Source organism: Eptesicus fuscus, chromosome 11, assembly GCF_027574615.1.
Source record: "Eptesicus fuscus isolate TK198812 chromosome 11, DD_ASM_mEF_20220401, whole genome shotgun sequence".
Lineage (NCBI taxonomy): Eukaryota > Metazoa > Chordata > Mammalia > Chiroptera > Vespertilionidae > Eptesicus > Eptesicus fuscus.
The window spans coordinates 22,642,919-22,664,568 of record NC_072483.1 but is presented as its reverse complement, the minus strand read 5'-3'; the positions used below and the strand labels follow the sequence as shown (position 1 = coordinate 22,664,568).

At 36.7% G+C, this 21,650-nt stretch overlaps 1 protein-coding gene across 1 annotated transcript in view; it reads left to right on the top strand.

Annotated features, from left to right (window-relative positions):
* Positions 1–21,650, top strand: part of LRP1B (LDL receptor related protein 1B) — a 1,704,605-nt gene that overhangs the window by 1,065,791 nt on the left and 617,164 nt on the right. The window contains exons 22-23 of the mRNA XM_054723549.1: positions 9,921–10,121; positions 15,341–15,586. Coding sequence (XP_054579524.1) covers positions 9,921–10,121; positions 15,341–15,586 — 447 coding nt within the window. The remainder of the gene's footprint in view (positions 1–9,920; positions 10,122–15,340; positions 15,587–21,650) is intronic.

Here is a 21,650-nt window from a genome sequence, read left to right as displayed (position 1 = left end):
CAAATATTCTTCTTTCTCCCCAAAGCCAGAAATTCTTCCTTATTTCTTATTTCTGTTAGGAACATATTCGATCCTCTAAACATGTGGATTTAAATCAGAAAGCACCTTTTGACACGCCTAACTTGTAATCATTTTCCAAGTTCTACTAATGCTACCTCTACAATTTATCTAACATCACTCGTTTCATTCTTTCTATACATATAGAAGCCTACGTTTAAGCCTGCATTATCTTACCTAATAAAAGAGTAATATGCAAATTGACCACACCTTCGCTACGCCCACCAGCGAATTAGGGCGAGTATGCAAATTAACCCAACCAAGATGGTTAATTTGCATACATAGGTGCCCTGAGCGGACCCCCTGCGACAGATCGCAGGGAGCTGGGGGTTGCTTGGGCCTGGTGCATGAGCAGAACCCCTGCGATCGATCGCAGGGATCTGGGGGTTGCTTCAGCCTGGTGCAGGAGCGGACCCCCTGCAATCGATTGCAGGGAGCTGGGGGTTGCTTCAGCCTGGTGCAGGAGTGGACCCCTGTGATCGATCGCAGGGAGCTGGGGGTTTTTACTGAATCAGACCCCCTGCAATCGATTGCAGGGAGCTGGGGGTTGCTTCAGCCGGGTGCAAGAGCGAACCCCTGCAATCTATCACCTGGGCATGGAGCTGGGGGTCTGCTTTTGGCCTGGGCAGGAGTGGACACCCTGCAATTGATTGCAGAGAGCTGGGGGTCCGCTCCTGCCCAAAAGGCTTTCGGTCTGGGCAGTCCTGGGCAGGGGCTTAGCCGGTGATCAGAGGGAGCTGGAGGGGCCTGCCCAGGCCTAAAGCTTCAGCCAAAAGCTTTAGGCCTGGGCATAGCCCAGCCCTCGATTGGTGTGAACTATAGAGGAAACACCTTTTCTGACTGCACATTGGCTAAGCTTCCTGTATGCCACTGGTAATATTCTTAGTAACTTGGGTAATAAGAATCCAAAAAGGTAATCTAGGGTTTTTCCACCACACTTATGGAGAAAAAACATGAAGGTTCACTGCTAGAAGGCTAAGAAATGTCATATCCTGCCCTAGCCGGTTTGACTCAGTAGATAATGCCTCAGCCTGCAGACAGCAGGGTCTGGGTTTGATTCTGATCAAAGGCATGTACCTCACATAATGAGAGGGGGCAGGTTGGGCTGAGGGACCCCCGAACCCCAGTGCACGAATTTCATGCACTGGGCCACTAGTTTCACAATAAGACCATTGTGTGGCCTACTATTTTCTCCTGGCAATTATTATCTTTAATCCATTATACACACAACTTTGGCTTTCTCTTACTTCATAAGCTATAACCTGAATCATACCTTCTCAAAACCTTTCAATGGTTATCCATTGTCCATAACATTTAAGGGCCCTTCTTGAATTAGTAATCAGCATTTTATAAACTATGGCCCCAAAACTGCCTTATTATTGCTTCTGGAACAAGTATGGCTGTTTCCTATCTTTATAAATTTACATAGGGGTTACATTTTATGTATGGGTTAGATTCAGCACATAAAGCTAAAACTGCCTATGTTCAAATTTACTATAGAAAATCATCCATAAAACTCAGTATACATGCCTCTTTGTATATGGTCCTGATTAAATTTGTACTTACAACTACATTATTAATAAAATAATGTTTAGCATAAGATAAAGCATAAATGTACAAAATATAAGTTTATAGTGGATCCACTCAGAAATGCAAGAGCAACACATTAAGGAAGAGTTGATTTACTTCCACCATCAATGCCCTGACACATTTCCATTGAGTAACAGGATCAATCATCATGCTATTAAACTGTCGTTTTTCTCTCTCTTTTTGCTTTACTTGTGCCCCCCAAGAGGGTATAGATTTGAATGTTAAAATGGCACACAGAAGACAGCTTTCTATATATAATACTTTTATTTCTCATGCTCATATGTGATATTTACAGCCACTGTTTAAAACCCCTTTCCAAATAACATCTCAATAAATTTTATCTCAACCTTCCAATCACACATACTTTCTACCTCTGTGAAATTACATAGCACGCTGTGATAATTATATGACTTGTATTATTTTTATATGCTCAATATTACAATGTTTTTCACTACTAGACTAATTGCTCCATAGGGTCAGGAATTTTTTATTTCTTTCCACATTCTTAGTAAACTAGGCAAGCACATCATATTCAATAAATATTTACTGAATTAAATTGAAGCCCAACATTATTAAAGAAATATGTATGTGGCTTTAAAGTTTAGTAATGTAAAAATTAAAAGCTTGCAATTTAAAGGCCATTATTTTAAAAGACATTATAAATATATTATTGAGTAAATTCATTAGAATTTTCGCAAAGATTTATTTCTCTATATACCCATACTAGAGGCCCAGTGCATGAAATTCTTGCATGAGGGTGTGTGTCCCTCAGCCGTTTGCACCCTCTCCAATCTGGGACCCCTAGAGGGATGTCCGACTGCCCGTTTAGGCCCTATCATGGTAGGATCAGGCCTAAAGGGGCAGTTGGACATCCCCCTCACAATCCAGGACGGCTGGCTCCCAACTGCTAGTCTGCCTTCCTGATTGCCCCTAACTGCTTCTGCCTGCCAGCCTGATCAACCCCTAACCACTCCCCTGCCAGCCTGATTGATGTCTAACTGCTCCCCTGCCAGCCTTTTTGCCCCTAACTACCCTCCCCTGCAGGCCTGGTTACCCCTAACTGTCCTCCCCTGCAGGCCTGGTCACCCCTAACTGCCCTTCCCTGCAGGCCCGGTCACCCCCAACTTCCCTCCTCTGCTAACCTGGTCACCCCTAACTTCCCTTCCCTGCTGACCTGATCACCCACAACTGCCCTCCCTTGCAGGCCTGGTCCCTCCCAACTGCCCTCCCCTACTGGCCATCTTGTGGCAGCCATCTTGTGTCCACATGGGGGCAGCCATCTTGTGTGTTGGAGTGATGGTCAATTTGCATATTATTCTTTTATTAGGATTAGATAGGATAGAGGTCTGGTGCATGGGTGGGGGCCGGCTGGTTTTCCCTGAAGGGTGTCCCGGATCAGGGTGGGGGTTCCCTTGGGGCGTGGGGTGGCCTGGCAGAGGGACCTGTGGTGGTTTGCAGGCTGGCCACACCCCCCAGTGACCCAAGTGGAGGCCCTAGTATCTGGGATTTATTTATCTTCTATAATTGAAACTTTGTAGCCTTGAGCAGAGCCAAGCCTCCTGCTCGCTCTGTAGCCACAGCCATTTTTATTGGGATTTATTTATCTTCTGTAATTGAAACTTTGAAGACTTGAGTAGAGCCAAGCCTCATGCTCGCTCCATGGCAGCAGTCATTTTTGTTGGGATTTATTTATCTTCTATAATTAAAACTTTGTAGCGGAGGCCAAGGCAGGCCAGGGCTGCGGAAAACTTGGTTTCCTCCATTGTGAGGGGCAACTCAAGCCTCCTGCTCTCTTCAGCTTCATGGCTGCCGCCATTTTTGTTGGGATTTATTTATCTTCTATAATTGAAACATAGTAGCCTTCAGCAGAGGCCTGGGCCCACCAGGGCAGGTGGAAATCTAGGCTTCCTCCATCGCCAGGGAAACCCAAGCCTCCTGCTCTCTGTGTGGCCACAGCCATCTTGGTTGGGTTAATTTGCATACTTGCTCCTGATTGGCTGGTGGGCATGGCTTGTGGGTATAGTGGAGGTATGGTCAATTTGCATATTACTCTTTTATTAGATAGGATTTTAAATATTAACTGCTAGTCATATTCCAGAAGAGAAGTTATTCTGTTATACCCTGTGTTGTCTTTTAAGATAAAGCAAGTCAAGCAATTTATAAATGATAACTCTATTATTTTTAATAGCCACACAGTTTTATAGAGAAAAGATAAACTATTAAAGAGATCATATAAATGTATTTTGGGAAAGCAGCGCATTTTCTAAGGATACCTTGAAACTCAGTTGTCCTGTAGTTGTTGTGGTGGTGGCTTTTTAACTAAACTCTATATTTTAAGGTGACACAAATCAAAATAATCCTGATAATGTCTTTTGTGTGTGTGTGTGTGTGTGTATGTGTGTACATGCAATAGTTCTAGCTGTCATGAAACCAACATGCTTATTTTTGTTAATTCTGTTTGTTGTTTATGCTGTTGTCACTTGGCTATTCTTATTCTCTTTCTCAAAGAACAACACTACAGTTCCCATAAGGGTTTTATACATATAGTTATCAGGTTGAAAACCTCATTATAAATAAATCAGAAACTAATAGAGGCCCAGTGCATGAAATTCGTGCACAGGGGTGGAGGGGAGTCCCCTCAGCTTAGCTTGCACCCTCTCCAATATGGGACCCCTCGGGGGATGGTCAACTGCCTGTTTAGGCCCAATCCCGGGGATCAGGTCTAAACCAGCAGTTAGACATCCCTCTCACAATCTAGGACTGCTGGTTCATAACTGCTGGATCACCCCTAGCCACCTCTGTCTGCCGCCTGGTCGTCCCTAACTGCCCCCTCATTGGCCTGGTTTCCCCTTACTGCCCCCCCACCCCGCCAGCCTGGTTGCCTCCAACTTCCCCCCTCTGCCAGCCTGGTTGCCCCCAACTGTCCCCCCTGCCAGCCTGGTTGCCCCTCACTGCCTCCCCTGTGCTGGCCTGGTCGCCCCACACAGCCTGCTGTTCAGTCGTTTGGTCATCCCTCACTAAACCCCTGCTGGCTTTGTCACCCCACGCAGCCTGCTTGTTCAGTAGTTTAGTCGTCCCTCACTAACCCTCCTGCCAGCTTTTTTGCCCCACATAGCCTGCTGTTCAGTTGTTAGGGTGTCCTGACCAATTTGCATATTACCCTTTTTTTTAGTATAGATTATATAGAACTCTACTTGATATAAACACCTAGTATTATTTTTAGCATGTAATGTTTTTATAAAGAAGAATTAGTAAAGACAAAGTGAAATACTTGGCTATTTGAACTTATTTGTGCACATTTAAAAAATATATTTTTAATATTGGTTTTTAAATATTGTATATTTACAATTTGTATAACACATTTTAATATTACTAATCTTTATTTTGATAATAATACTTTAACATAAGTCTCAAGTTTCTTATTTATAAATGAGGGACCTAAAACAAGGAAATCTATAATAATTACTTTTTCAAGATGTTAAGGCCAAAGACTTGACTATGTAAGGATTTGTTTTGATATGAATCAAGTAAAAATCAACATTATTTAAGTATATTTACTAAGGTCATTTGCTTTGGGGGTTTTACCCAATTAATGGTCATGAATTAGAAATGTAATTAAACTTATTATATATACCTGGTGCACCCTCTTATCTATATTTTTATAAAAATTAAAATCTAACAAAAAATAAATTAGAGAAGCAGTGACACTTCAAGCAAACCTTGAAAAATCATTGGGACACAGGAGCTGTTTAAACATATATTTTATCTAAACTGTATATTCATATGTATTCATATATCTGCTAATACAACCTATGTTAAAGTTATTAGTCATTTGAATAAACCCCTTTTCAGGCAGCATTTAGGTTAAGGATGGCAAACAGGTATTACTGCTATTCTGACCTTAAAAGATTGATAATGATTTATGGATGAGTTTATTGAAACAATTCTAAGACCACTCCGAAGTCAGTGGTTAAAATGTCATGATGGATAACTGATGTCTGGGGAAAAATAAGAAGTTGTTTCTTGAGTTACCAAACTAAGAATGAAAATTACTATATTATTCTTGAACTCCCCCTTCACTCTGTTATACTTGCAAATGACTCCTTATAATTTAATACTTAAGTACATGATGTCATATTTTAGACTACAGTTATATATTAAGCATTGATCTTCTCTTGCTAACTAGATTATAAAGTCCTAGATGACAGGGACTTGATGTTATGACTCTTATATTTCCTAAAGTCCTTAGGAAAGTGAAAGGCACAGAGAAACCTCAATATTGAATTTTTATAATATATCTGTAGAAACTATCAGATTTTATTTCACTTATGAATACATTTTATCTTTGTCTTTTTAAAATGAGCGAGTATTTTGGGGGATAACTTATGTTAAGTATGGGAGAAGGAAAATAAAATAGCACAAAAGGATTCAATGAAAAATCTCTCTGCCTCCTACTCCAGGTTTCCAGTACCCGAAGTCTTCCTAACTAGAGGGATTAATTTTTAACTATTATCAGTGTAGCCCTCCAGAAAGAATTTAAATATCAAGGAGCTTAGCCATGTATTTATAATGCTATCTGAATGAAAAGGTAGTGATGAATACTGGTAAACAGACAAATCTCTTTTAACATATAAGAAAGCCTACCATACATTCAACTTTATGGCTTTTCTTATTTAGATTTTTTAGAGATTGTTTTATATTAATTTATGCAGAATCATCTCATTCTTTTTCTCTCAAGCATATAATTTCAGTATATGGATGCATTGTAATTGATGTTACCACTCTTGAAAATTATAATTTAAGTTGTTACTATTCTTTTACTAATATATACAAAGCAGCAATGCATACCTTATATATGCATCTTTATGAATTTGGGCAAACATATTAATTTAAAAATAAAATAATATAATTACTGTGGTTGAGAGTTGATGCATTTTTCTTTGCTAGAATTCATAATAATGTCTACAGAGAGATTACTTAATTTTCAGTCCCCTTAAAATTTGGCTATTATTTAAACCTTTCTCAAATCTGTGTATGTGTGTATTTTTTTGCCTAACTTTTGGGTCTTAATCAGTCTGAAAGAGAAAAAATGGTATCAAATTGCTGTTTTATTTTTTAATTGAAAGATATTTTGAAAAGCTTGTATTTATAAGCCATTATTAATTTATTCTGACTCTTTCACTTGTGTTGAGTTATTGATCTTTATCTTATTGATTTGTAAGAGCCAATTTATTTTTTAAAAATATGCCCTTTTCTTAAATATAGTATTTTTTTCTGATATTCAGATTATCTATATATGGATTTTATTGTTTCAATGTATAATAAAAATATTAATAAAATCAAGTTTATCATTTGTCTTTTATGTTTTCTGGGATTGTGTAATGACCATTTTAAGTTATTGTTTTAGTGTCTATTTTAGTCTAGAATATTTTTGTGTTTATCATTGTTAATTTAAAATGCCTCTTTAATCTATCTTGAATTTATATTGGTATAATAATCAAGTGAAGACTCAGCTCTACTTTTTTTCCTCCAGATGGCTAATCCATGATTCTAATGTCATTATCTTTGTAATTAATTTTCCTAGTATTTTGAATTGTAATTTTATATATTAAAACCATATACATAAAGTAGAGGCCTGGTGCACAAATTCATGCACTAGTGTGGTTCCTCAGCCCGGCCTGCGGGAGCGGGCTGAAACTGGCTCTCCAACATTCCCAAAAAGGTCCAGGATTGTGAGAGGGTGCAGGCCAGGCTGAGCGACCCCAATGGTGCATGATCAGGGCTGGTGAGGGATGCAGGAGGTTGGCCAGCCAGGGAGGGACCGCGGGAGGGCTCCAGGGCTTGTCTGGCCCATCTCACTCAGTCCTGATCAGCTAGACCCCAGCAGAAAGCTAACCTACCAGTCGGAGCATCTGCCCCCTGGTGGTCAGTGCATGTCATAGTGAGCAGTTGAGCGGCCTTAGCATATCATTAACATTTTACACTTTGATTGGTTGAACAGCCGACTAGACGACTGGACACTTAGCATATTAGGCTTTTATTAAATAGGACTAGAGGCCTGTTGCACAAAATTCATGCATTGTGGGGGGGGGTCCCTCAGCCCAGCCTGCACCCTCTCCATTCTGGGACCCCTTGGGGGATGTCCGACTGCTGGTCAGGATCGGGCCTAAACTGGCAGTTGGACATACCCCTTTTAATCCAGGACCACTGGCTCCTAATCGTTCATCTGCCTGCCTGCCTGATAGCCCCTAACCACTCTTCCTGCCTGTTTGGTCACCCCCAACTGCCCTCCCCTGCTGGCCTGGTTGCCCCTAACTGCCCTCCCCTGCTGGCCAGGATGCCCCTAACTGTCCTCCCTTGCTGGCCTGGTCACCCCTAACCACCTTTGCCTCAGCCCCCGCCACTGTGGCTTTATCCAGAAGAACATCCAGATGGATGTCCAGAAGATATCTGGTCTAATTAGCATATTACCCTTTCATTAGTATAGATGAGGATTTTTGTGTCTCTATGCTGTTTATTGATATGTTTATTGATACTCTGTTCTGAAATATTTTAACTACTGCTTCTTCAAAATACTGCTAAATATTTCCCATATCCAGTTTTTATTCATTAATCTTTTGCATTTTTTTGACTAAAAGATATTTTCAGTTTCATTTTCTTAATTTTATGATAATCTGTTAGGATTTTAATAGTATTGTTACTATTGTATTTGGAATCATATTAACTTTGGGAAAATAATATTTTTACAGTGATAAATCTTCTTTAAGACCAAACTATATCTTTATGTGATGCTTCTTTTGGAATTTTTTGTAGGTGTTTAAATTTTCTTTAATGCAAATTCTACAGTATTTTGGGTAGTTATACTTTGTTTTATAGCAGATTTTTTAAATTGTTTGTTTCTTTTACTATATTTTGTATATATGAAATTTATTAATTTTTGTATAAATTTTAAAACTGCCTACCTATTTTTGGAATTCTTAGTTTCTTATAGTCCTTATTTAATTTTTATTGATTTTGTAATTACATTATTATATTAACCACAGGTAGTGATACTCTTTTCTAATTGTACACCTCATTTTTTTGTATTTCCTAATTGCTCCATTAGATCATATTTCCAGAATGATATAAAATAATATTATTTGTTTTATTTATAATGTGGATGCAAGAGCGTAAGTTGTTTCTCCATTTATATCACATTTATTATTTGTGAAGTATCCATTTTAAGATTATTTAGATTAATAATGTTTAATATTATCAAATGAATTTATATTAATTATGGGATTGATCATTTGTGTTTTGTTCTTATTTGACTTATAATAGTATGAAATATTATTAATATATTTCTATAAGTGAAACATCTTTTCATCAGTATTTTACTTAAAATTTAGCAGCCTGTAAGATTGAAGAAGACATTTATAGAGGACTCTTGGACATATACATTCTAATATATTTCATTTTCTTTTGTTTGCCCCAGTCATTTTATGAGATACTGATATGTATTTAGTCATTAACTAGTATTTATCTTATGGTATATTATTTTATTCAAATGACACCTTAACTGTGGATAATCCAGAAAAATAATAACTTAGAAGAAAAATGCAAACAATATGGAAATGAGGAATAATTTGCAGTGATAAAAGAGTTACCTAGACAATGACCATTGTTTTCTATGCACTTCACATTGTTACTTTGAAACATGCTGGCTAAATAGTAATCACTTTTTTTTTTCTCAAAGTCAATAAATACCCATTTCCATAAATCTGATCTGTATTATTCCTTAACTATGAATATATTTAATAATACTTTATATTCTTTTATGAAAGGGCATGTACATAAGTCTGGGTGTGAGGAGTTTAGATGTTGAGGTTATAAATGTCAATAGAAGGACATTTCTCCTGCAAAAATAATTAGAATTTTAGAATTCCAAAAGACACTAGCATTTACCTAAATTTAAAGTTTGTAGAGGCACTTATATACAAATATACCTTTAAAGACTCTAATTAAACTTTCAATTCATCATAGGATTATTTAAATAAGGTAGACCCATAACTTGAAACTAAATAAGATATCAAGGATTTAACACTAAGAGCCACTTTAAGATCCAGGACAAGAACCATTGAAATGTCATGAAAATAAACTGTGAAGCTATCAGCAAATAGGTTTGTTGCTAATGGCAAGTAGTTCTGGCTCTGATTGAAGATAGTGATGACCACTCATTATTACAGTGACTTTATTACAAAACATTAAATGCATACTCTTTCTATTTTCTTAAGGGAGATGCATCAACAAAGCATGGGTATGTGATGGAGATATCGACTGTGAAGATCAGTCCGATGAAGATGACTGTGACAGTTTCTTGTGTGGGCCACCCAAGTACCCTTGTGCTAACGACACTTCAGTCTGCCTGCAGCCAGAGAAGCTCTGCAATGGGAGAAGGGACTGTCTGGATGGGTCTGATGAAGGCGACCTCTGTGGTATTGCACTTTTCACTGCATTTGCTTCTTTCTGAACACTAGAGCCTTTTAGTTCACCTGTTGATACTGATTATAGTTAACAGTCACTCTTTCCATTCATTCAATTTAAAAATGAAAGGTTTAGCACTGAACCCTATCTACCTTTTTTACAACCATGTTAAGTCTATAACAATTTCAAAAATATGATTAGAAATTTCTGAAAATAAAGCAGAAGAGTGTAGCCTATGTTTAACTCACTTAACAGTTGTATAGCTGTGCTCATCATTTAGATCTCTGCATGGTCAATGCTGCTGCCACAATGGAACTGATTATTTTTTGTCAGCGAGTCACTCAGAATAGGAGAATCTTGCTATTAGTGATCCATGGAATGGAGTTTACTGCCACCCAATGGATTTTGTCATGCCTTCTAGTCATGAAAATAGAAACATACTTAGAAAGAAGAAAGGAAGAGTCTGGATTGTAAGACCAACTGAATATTACTAATGTATATATATATATATTTTACATTAGCTATTAGTCCTCATACAATAACTTTCTTTAGTGTGCTTTAGTTAGCTAAAATGATGATTTCTACCCAATAGCTTTTGAGCTTAACTTTTGAGTTACGCATGTATTCATAGAAGTTATTTGGTTAATCTTTTCCCACACCACTCCCCTTTTCCCTCTGAGTTTCATCAGTCTGTTCCATGTCTCTGGATCTACTTTGTTTGCACTTTATTTTGTCCATTAGATTCCACATATAAGTGAGATCATGTGATACTTTTCTTTCTCTGACTGGCTTACTTCGCTTAGCATAACAATCTCCAGGTCCCTCCATGCTGTCTCAAAGTGTAAGAGATCCTTCTTTTTCATTGCTGCATAGTATTCTGTGGTGTAAATGTACCACAGCTTTTTAATTCACTCATCTACTGATGGGCACTTGGGCTGTTTCTAGATCTTAGCTATTGTAAATAGTGCTGCTATGAACATATGGGTGCATACATTGGTGCATACATTTCTAATTGGTGTTTTACCATTCTTAGGATAGATTCTTAGAAGTGGGATCACTGAGTTAAATGGCAGTTCCATATTTAATTTTCTGAGGAAACTCAACACTGTTTTCCATAGTGGCTGCTCCATTTTGCATTCCCACTAGCAGTGCATGAGCATTCCCTTTTCTCCAAATCCTTTCTAGCAATAGTGTGGTGAAGGCCTGTTGCGGGGGGGAGGGATGCAGAGAGTCAGTGGGCTAAAAAATGGGGGACATCTGTAATACTTTCAACAATAAAGATAAATATAAATAAATACATAAAATAAAGTTATTTTTGATTAGCTATCTTGTTATGTCAACTGGCATACATAAAGAAAACTATATTTTCTTCTTTGTGGGGAGATCAGATATTTAGCAAGGAGGTCTTTAAAAGATATATTTTAGGTAATATTGATGGTGAAATTAGTAGAATAATGAAGAAGAGTTTATGGACTGGTAGGAAGAATATGAGGCTGTGAGAAAAGGGTGAAGCTGCCCAATTGAATGTAGGAAAGACAACTGCATTGAAGCCTGAAGTTATCTTTTGATCTGAATTGAGCATTAATAGCACAGTAAGTATTACAAAAGAATACTGTTGTTGTTTTTTAATTTATGTAATAAAATATATTTCTTCAAAAGAGTTTGTGATTCTATAAAATAATCTTGAAGTAGTCAATGCAATAGTCTCAGTCAGTGATGCTAAAATTTAAACAAGAAGATTCAAACCAAAATACCTCCCATAAAACCTAAATTAGAAAACAATAAAAAATACTAATCAAAGATAGCAGATTAGTTTATCTATTCACTCCTATTTCTCCTAGATTCTTCTCCTTGATGGAGCAGTTTAGTGGATAGGAATATCTCTTGCATGACAATATCTGAGGCTTGCTCAGGAAGTTATAAGAGTGATTCTGAATGAAGGAAACTAAAAATTAAAATTAAAAGTGTGTAACTTTAGAGAAAGTTTAGACTTTGAAAAGTTTAAATTATGTGCTTTTTTAAAAATTATGTGTTATAGTTCAATTAAGTAACCTAGACAGGTGGCTTAATTTTTTGAAATGTCAGTTTCCTCAAAACAAAAATGGAGATGAGGATCTCTATCATGAAATCATGATAATAATACCTGAGGCACTATGGATGTTGAAAGAAATTAGAGTTTTTTTCCTGCTGAACTCTGAATTGGGAAAACAATTTCTTCTAAAATTTTTATTGTTGAAAGTATTAGATGCCCCTCTTTGCCCCCATTGACTTCTCCCAGGTTGCCACTGCCCCAGAGCCTAGGCCTTTACCCTCCAATTTTCTGTGTCTATTGGTTATGCTTACATGCATGCAAGTTCATTGGTGATCTCTACCACCCTGCTTTTTCTGAATTCATTTGTTTACTTCAAGACTGAAAATCACTTTTTGCTGTCTAGCCATTTTTTCATCAGAGGAGGAGCCTCACTCAAATATTTCAAAGAATTACAGAGTAGAGAGGCTACAAGGAAACTGGTTGTAAAATTACCAGAGAAGGTACTAACCCCAGAGAAGAAACAAACTTCTCAAGTCTTTATGATTGGGACCATTGGAGCCAGTTAGAGCAAGAGTAAGATGGTTATCTCTTTGCATGTTTGCATTTGACAGAGACTACTCTCAAATTTTTGAGAAGACAGTTTTGAGTGATAGAAGATTTACATCTAAAAAAAATATAAAAAGGTGTAGAGAAAGTAGTATTTGTAATTGCAAGCTTTCTAAAGTAACCACTCTAAGAGGAGGTTCAGGGACCTGTGCTTATCACCAGGTTTTGGCTGGAACAAAGAGTAAATTCTCCTGGCAGGGTTGAGCTTTCTGGGACTGGCACTTTAAAAGGGGGGATTGGTGAGGGGCAGAGTCATTCTAAGAATGCAGCCTTAAGCTGTTAGAAACTTTTCCAGTATTTGTTGAATCTCTTATTGTGTGGAACAGGGCAGGCAGGAGTGGAGAATGAAATTATTTGTGCCTAGAGTTTGCAATTTTTATAGGCCAAGGTTGGGGACCAGTTGACAAGAGAGCTCAGAGGAACCTTTGTCAGATAATCATTAAAAAAAAAAAAATGACAGGTATAGGGTTAAGGAAGAATGGACAAGGGACTAGCCATTCAAATATTAGCATTAAATTTCCATATTTAGTTTTATATTTCAACGTGAATTTTTTTGTTTATCCTAAATCTGTGACTTAATTCCTCAGATAGTGTCAGGAGGAGACACTTCAGGACTAAGAGAACAGTCATATTTGAAATAAGCTGAAAGCATTGTAACTTTTTTAACAAATACATTTTTATTGATTTCGGAGAAGAAGGGAGAGGGAGAGAGAGATAGAAGCATCAATGAGGGGAGAGAATCATTGACTGCCTCCTGCACACCCCACACTGGGGATTGAGCCACAGCTCAGACATGTACCCTGACCTGGAATTGAACCGTGACCTCTATATTCAACCAGTGAGCTATGCCAACAGGGCTGTAACTTTTTCCCCCACCTGCTGGGTACAGTGACATTTCTTTGAAGTAATTCTATTGAAAAACAATGTCAGATAGTAGTGGGGGGGGGTGAGGTCTTGTGCTTGGGGGAGGAAGTGGTGGGGAGAGGTCAATGGGGGGAAAAAGGAGACTCGTAATACTTTAAACAATAAAGAATTAATAAAAAAGAATGTCAGTGGAACTAAAAGGGGGCAAATACTTTGAAATGACTGCTGTTTTGAAATTATTATGATGATGAGTGAACAAACACATTTGGAGGAACCAAGAAATGAATTGATTTTTCCCCCTAAAATAATGCCAAAATTGAATTTCATTCTTAAAGAAAATAGTTAATATTATCATTTTCTTTTCTTACTACTGTCACTTCTTATATGGTAACAATTGATATAAAGAAAAGTTGGCCCATATGGAAGTTTAAGAAGTGTGGAAAATATTTTTTTGAAAACCTTACATTTCAGCCTAATTTTAAACTGGATAAATTTCAATGGATAACAGGAAATATTTGAGGTATGTAAGTATATCTAACTGCAACTTATTGAACAACATTCTAATTTAGCTTGTCTCAAAATACAACTTCTAATTAAACAGCCTTTGAAAAGTGCTCAAAAATATTTTAAATAAAAAAAGTTTTTGTTGTCCTTATTGCTATTTATTTAATAGTGAATAGTAATGTGAAATATATTTTTGCAATTAATGTGCTTGCAAAATAATTAACTGTTTTTTTTTCCAAGGGATAAGTATTCCAACTTGTCATTTTCCCAATTGGACAAGTAGTTACTCTTTTTAAAGCAGTTCTGTGTGTGTCTTAGGACAATTCTAATTTTTTTTAATTCAATAAGTATTTTTAACTGCTTACATCATGCTAGGGACAGTGCTAACTATTTCATATGCACTGGTAAACAGAGCACATATATTGTATACCCTCAGGGAGCCTGCAATTTTATGATGGAGTAAAGTGATACATTAATATATATATATATATATATTAATGATACATTAATATATTAGATATTATAAATACTGTAAAAGAATATTCTCTTTCTTTATAAACCAGTTATATTATTCATGCAGTTAATACTAGTTGCTCATTATTCCAGCCAGGATCATAACAGCAGATATATATATATATATATACATATATATATATATATATCATACAATTTACCTAAATTAAAAATAAATGGCTGCAGCCTGTAAAGGGGAAATTAATCCATTCTTCATTTGCATTATCATTATAAATCAGACTATAGATGCAGAAAAAGGTATGTGGATATTATGCATATATATGCATATGCCTGTTTACTTATAAACATCAAGATAAGTCAAATGTTCAGATCATCAATGTATATATATGCATCCCTTTTGGAAGACCTCAACAACTGATTTTGAGTAACCGATAAAAGGCTCACCACAATTACTCTACTAATAATAGAAATATTGAACCCATTTACCATTGTGGGTACAACCAAGTGTACTCCAAAGTTTTACAGAAATGAAAATCTTTCATTCTCAATTCCTATCATACAGAATTACATTTGGTCATTGGACGAATTATTTCATCATTCCTAGCCCAACTCCTGAAAAAGAAATCTGAAAAGGCTGTCTTTTATTTATTATATTCTCTCTCTATTTTCAGCCTCAGGGAAATGAGTTCAAAGATTAGTATTTAATTGATCAAAACAACGGATAATGCTCTAAAATCTCTTCTCTTATAGATGAATGTTCTCTGAACAACGGAGGCTGTAGCAACCACTGTTCTGTTGTTCCTGGAAGAGGAATTGTCTGCTCCTGCCCTGAAGGACTTCAACTCCACAAAGACAATAAAACGTGCGAGATTGTGGATTATTGTAGCAATCACCTAAAGTGCAGTCAAGTGTGTGAGCAGCACAAGCACACAGTCAAGTGCTCATGCTATGAAGGGTGGAAGCTGGATGTAGACGGTGAAAGTTGCACAAGTGTTGGTAAGTAGATGTGTGTTTTGCTATATTTAACAATAGCAAGTGCTTTTATGTTTCTGTGTATTGTGTATCTTTCTATATTTAAGAATAGATCTTAAGAAAAAAATCTAAAGACAGCTTCAGAAAATTAGCAAAAGGCTTCATTTAATTTTAGCTAAGGCATAAGTAGAATCTTTTGGACAGGAAATGTTACAGTAATCTCTACAATTATAATTCATCAGATTATTTTTCCCTTAGATACTGTTTTTATCATTACCCCCCCCCCCCAGGAACTTAACTTTTGTATGCTCCAAAGCTTTTACTTTTATTTCTCTTTACATTCTTTTTAGAATCTAAAGTCTGGTCCTTTCCCACACTTCTAACTGTATTCCTAGCACTCCCGAAAACAACTCCTTGTTCTGGCTGTTTTCATCTTATAACTCCCATTCAAAACACTGTGCTGATTGTTTAGGTCATATTTCTCAGTGGGAAAAGCATAAGAAGGCTATGGAGTTTGTCATTCATTATGTATGTGACTCCAGACAGGTTACATAAAACTCCTTGAGACTCGGTTTTCTCATCTTTTAAATATCAATATCTCCTCTATAGCATGTTGCAAGAATAGCATGAAACACTGGTTACTGTGCCCCACACCCATTAGGTGCTTAGTGAATGATGGCGTCCTACTGTCTTTGCAGATTTGTAGTCTGCATCTGCAGGACACTTAGTGGTCCATGAATAGAATTGAAGGGGAACATGAACTTTGTTGGGGAAAATATCACACCTTTATTTTCTTTACCCTCTCACTGAAAGTTAACATTTCTTCCAATTGTGAATGTATGACACAGACCAATTACTATCAGCAATTCTTATTGCATCTCCAATAGAAGTAATAGACATATTTGTATCATGTTAAAGTTTCTATATCTCAAAATGTCACTTATGTTCAAGCTTTGAAAACTACAGCTATTTCAATAATAGGAGTCATTAGACCCACTGCTTGATTTTGTTATTGAATACATTAATAAAAAAGCACATAGGTTACTACAAGAGTGTTTATTGTTCAATGTTCAAAGTTGCATTTCAATGTATGATTCTTATATAAATGTGTACTGTTGTTTTTTTTTTTACTTTCTAAATTATTTTTATACTCTTTAAAACTTTCTGATAAGCATTACACAGACTTCATCAGACTGCTGAGAATCTATACATTATAAACATTTTAAATTTTGCCTCTTCTACTTAGATTGTATTTTTCCCTCTTCATCTCTGAAAATCCTGATATGCTGTAAGACCTACTAGCTAAAATCTTTCTTCTTTAATGGAGTCTTCTTCCAAATATTATTGCTGTGTACTAATTTATCCTTTTCCATGAATATGTAATCACATTTTAAATTTGCTATCTAATTTTATTTTGTACTTTATCTTTTCTATTTCTGTCTATTATGTTTCTTTATTTATGATCTCTCCAGTGAAATAATAATCATCTAAAAGTCAGAAATTAAGTTATAGATGTTTTCACTTATATTTTACATAATATCCAGTTTAGTTCTGGAAAAATAATATTCAATAAAAATACTATATTTTTTCAGAGAATATTAAATTATTTTGTTTTATTTCAAATATTTTGTGGTTATTTTCTTATGGCCATTAAAATTTGGGTTTTTAGAGGCCTAAAATAAGCAAATATTTATATGACAAAATAATTATCATGAGGAACTGGAAAAAAAGATAATTTGTTATAATGTTAGTAGTTATCTAATTTATATGAATGTTTGGAGTAGGGGAAATATATCAAGTTTTTATCTCAGACATATTTATAACCATATTTTACATGAGAATAGAATCATTAATTGTCTTTTGGATACAAATGACAGAATGATTGACATGGTGGTTTTGTACTCTGTGAAATCAATAACACTCATGTTCAATATTAGAGTAATTTAACATTTGAATATATGTGGCCAGGTGCAAAGATAATTTTTCTGATGGATTTGACCCCTTCTACACCCAGCTCAAAATGAAATTCTAAGAGTACCATAGGATTTCTCACTGTTAAGGTAGTTATATTTCACATCTGGCTTTGTTTATAATTTAAGAGGAAAGCAAAATTATGTAGGCTTACATTGGAGATATGTGTTCCCAAACTATTGCAATAAAGCTAATATCACAATAAATGAATTGTGAAGTTTTTGGTTTCTAGTATATATATATATATGTATATGTATATGTATATGTATATGTATATGTATATGTATATACACACACACATATGTATATATACACATATATATGTATATATATAAATTATGTTTTTACTCTATTGTAGTTTATTAAGTGTGAAATAGTATTATGTGTATAAAGTAATATACTGTACATACATTGACTTAAAAAGTACTTTATTGCTAAAGAATACTAACCATTACCTGAACCTTCAAGCGTCATAATCTTTTTGCCTGGATGTTGATGGCTTCTGACTAGTCAGGATGGTGATTGCTAAAGGTTTGGGTGGCTGTGGCAATTTCTTAAAGTAAGACAGCAATAAAGTTGGCTGACTCTTTCTGTCCCAAACAATTTCTCTGTAGCATGTGACACTGTTAATAATAGCATTTTACCTACAGTAGAACCTCTTTCAAAATTGGAGTCAGTCCTTTTACACACTGGCACTGCTTTGTCAACTAAGTTTATACAATACTCTAAGACCTGTATTGTAATTTCAACAATCTTTACTTTAGTCTTCATAAAGAGTAGATTTCATCTCAAGAAACTACTTTCTTGGTTCATTCATAAGAATGAACTCCTCATCTGTGAAAGTTTATCATGGGATTGCAGCAACTTGGTCACATCGTGAGGCCCCACTTCTCATCCTAGTTCTCTCACTATTTCCACCACATCTGAAGTTACTTCCTCCACTAAAGTCTTGAGCCCCTGAAAGTCATCCATTAGGGTTGGAATCAACTTTTTCCAGCACTAATTAATGCTGATATTTCCTCCTCTTTCCATGAATCACTAAGGTTCTTAATGGCATCTAGATCGGTGACTTCTTTCCAGAAGGTTTTCAATTTACTTTACCCAGATCCATCAGAGGATTCACAGTCGATGGCAGCTATAGCCTTACAAAATGTATTTCTGAAATAATATGACTTTAAAGTCAAAATTACTCTTTCATTCATGGGCTGCAGAATGGATGCTGTGTTAGCAAGCATGAAAACAACATTAATCTCATTGTACATCTCCATCAGAGCTCCACAGTGACCAGGTGCATGTTCAAGGAACAGTACTATTTTATAAGGAATCATTTTTCCAGAGCAGTAGGTCTCAGCAGTGGACTTAAAATATTCAGTAAACCATGTGTAAACATATTTGCTGTCATCCAGGCTTTGTTGTTTTATTTATAGAGCACAGGTTGAGTAGGTTAGCATTGTTCTTAAGGGCCTTAGGTTTTTGAAATGGTAAATGTGAACCGGCTTCAACTTTAAGTCACCAGCTGCATTAGCCCTGAACAAGAGAGTCAGCTGATCCTTTGAAACTTTGAAGCCAGGGACTGACTTCTCCTCTCTAGCTATGGAAGTCTTAAATGGCATCTTATTCTTCCAAAATAAGGCTATTTCATCTACATTGAAAACCTGTGGTTTAAGGTAGCCACCTTCATTGATTACTTTAGCTAGATCTTCCGGATAACTTTCTGCATCCTCTATAGCAGCACTTGCTGCTTTAGCTTTGCACTTTAGATTATAGAGAAAGCTTCTTTCTTTAAACTTTACAAACCAACCAAGCTTCAAACTTTTCTTCTGCAGCTTCCTCAATTGAAGGTTTTGGCTTAGGGGTATTGTGGCTGTTTGACCTTCCATCCAGACCACCAAATGGTGTGTGTGTGTGTGTGTGTGTGTGTACACACACACTCACACACACACACACACACACACACACACACACACACACTAAGGCTGTTACTTAACATTGGTGTGTTCACTTGAGTAGCACTTCTTATTTTCTTCAAGAACTTTTCTTTTGCATTCACAGTGTGGCTACCTGGTGCACAGGCTTTTAGACTTTTTCATGCCTCTGTTGCTAAACTCATTCATTTCTAGCTTTTGATGTAAGTGAGAAATATTTGACTCTTCACTTGAACACTTACAGGCCATTTTAGGATTGATAATTGACTTAATTTTAATATTGTTGTGTCTCAGAGAGTACATTGGCCCTAGGAGAGGGAGGGTGGTGGGAATGGCCAGTCAATGGAGTAGTCAGGATACACACACCATTTATCCATTAACTTATCTATTTTATATGAGTGCAAGTTCATGGTGCACCAAGACAGTTACAGTAGTAACATGAAGGTCATAGATCACAGATCACCATAACAAATCCTATCTAATAAAGAGGGAATATGCTAATTGACTCTCACACCTTCGCAAAGACGGAGGCGCCCACAGCCACAAAATAGTGGCACCCAGTCCTCTCAACCCCCCAGGGCGGCAGGCATGCAGGAAGGCCAGGCCTGCCTGCCTCCAGAGTCCCCAAGTCCCCTCAGCCCCCAAGCCACTCAGGGTCAGCCCAAGGCACAGGCAAGCCTTGGATGGCAGCTGCCCAGCCACCCAGGGCAACCCGAGGCTCAGGTAACCAGGGCCGGCCGAGGCTTGCACTGCTGGCAGTGGCAGCAGCAGAGGTGTGATGGGGGCATTGCCTTCCCCTGATCGCCAGGTCACCTCCCACCCTTGAAGGCTCCTGGACTGTGAGAGGGGGCAAGCCGGGCTGAGGGAACCCACTCCAGTGCATGAATTTTCATGCACCGGGCCTCTAGTATAATAATAATTAAACAGTTTGAAATATTGCAAGAATTACCAAAATGTGACACAGAAATATGAAGTAAACAAATGCTGTTGGAAAAATGATGCCAATAGACTTGCTTAACTGAGTAGCCATTAACCTTCAATTTGTAAAAAAAAACAAAACAAAAAAAACAAAAAAAAACAGTACTGCAAAGCAATAAAATTTACCTGCTTATATTTTACATTTTAAAGATAATATGAGGCTTTTCTTACATGAAGAATTTAGCCTGCTGGTAATTTATCCCTTTCTGAAGCATATAGTGTACAAAATACCATTGTCAGCAATTATATTATTACAGATAACAGGTTTTTTTAAGAATTGAAATTAATTTTTATATAAAAAAGATTTATTCTGTATTTTATTTACTTCATTTAAAAAAAAATTCTATCCCAGATTCATAGTTCAATAAAAATGAATAGACTATTAATTATAGAACTTCATAGATATGTTTCCGTTTTCTTGCTCTTCTCTTTCTTATTTCCATAATTCTTAAGTTGAGTCCTGGTTTTTAAAATGTGTTTTTCCTATTCAATGCAACACCTGTGCTTATTCTCTTTGTTATTCAGAAATAAAGAGTAATACAACATTTTTTGCTTCAATTAGAACCATAATGCCACATTAATTTTTCCTTTTGAATTTTCCTCTTTTTTTCTTTCATATTTTCTTCTGTAATTTTTTTCTTCCTAATTTCTATAACATCTGTTATTTTCTGAACTGCTGAACTTAATTCATTTTTTTTCTAAGTTCACACCTAACAATTTATTAAACTAGAGGCCCGGTGCACGAAATTCGTGCACTGGGGGTTGGGGGTCCCTCAGCCCAACCTGCCCCCTCTCACATACTGGGAGCCCTCAGGGGATGTCCTACTGACGGCTTAGGCCCGCGCCCCACAGGGAGCGTACCTAAGCCGCAGTCTGGCCTCCCTTTGTGGGAGGCAACCGGGCTGGTCAAGGGAAGGCACCAGCCCCATCACCCTGCTGCTGCAGCCACTGCCAGTCACCACAGCCACCAAGGTGTTTTCATCAACACAGACTTCAGTCCCTTCACCAAGAAAAAATGACAACTTCCTTTAGGCATTTTAAAGATGTGTCTTTCATAGGATATGGATTTCTTTATTTATTTTTTATCCTCATCTGAGGGTATGTTTCCATTGACTTTTAGAGAATGTGGAAGAGAAAGGGAAAGACAGAGAGAAACACTTTGATTGGTTGCCTCCTTCATGAGCCCTGATCTGGGCCCCGGCCAGGGAGGAGCC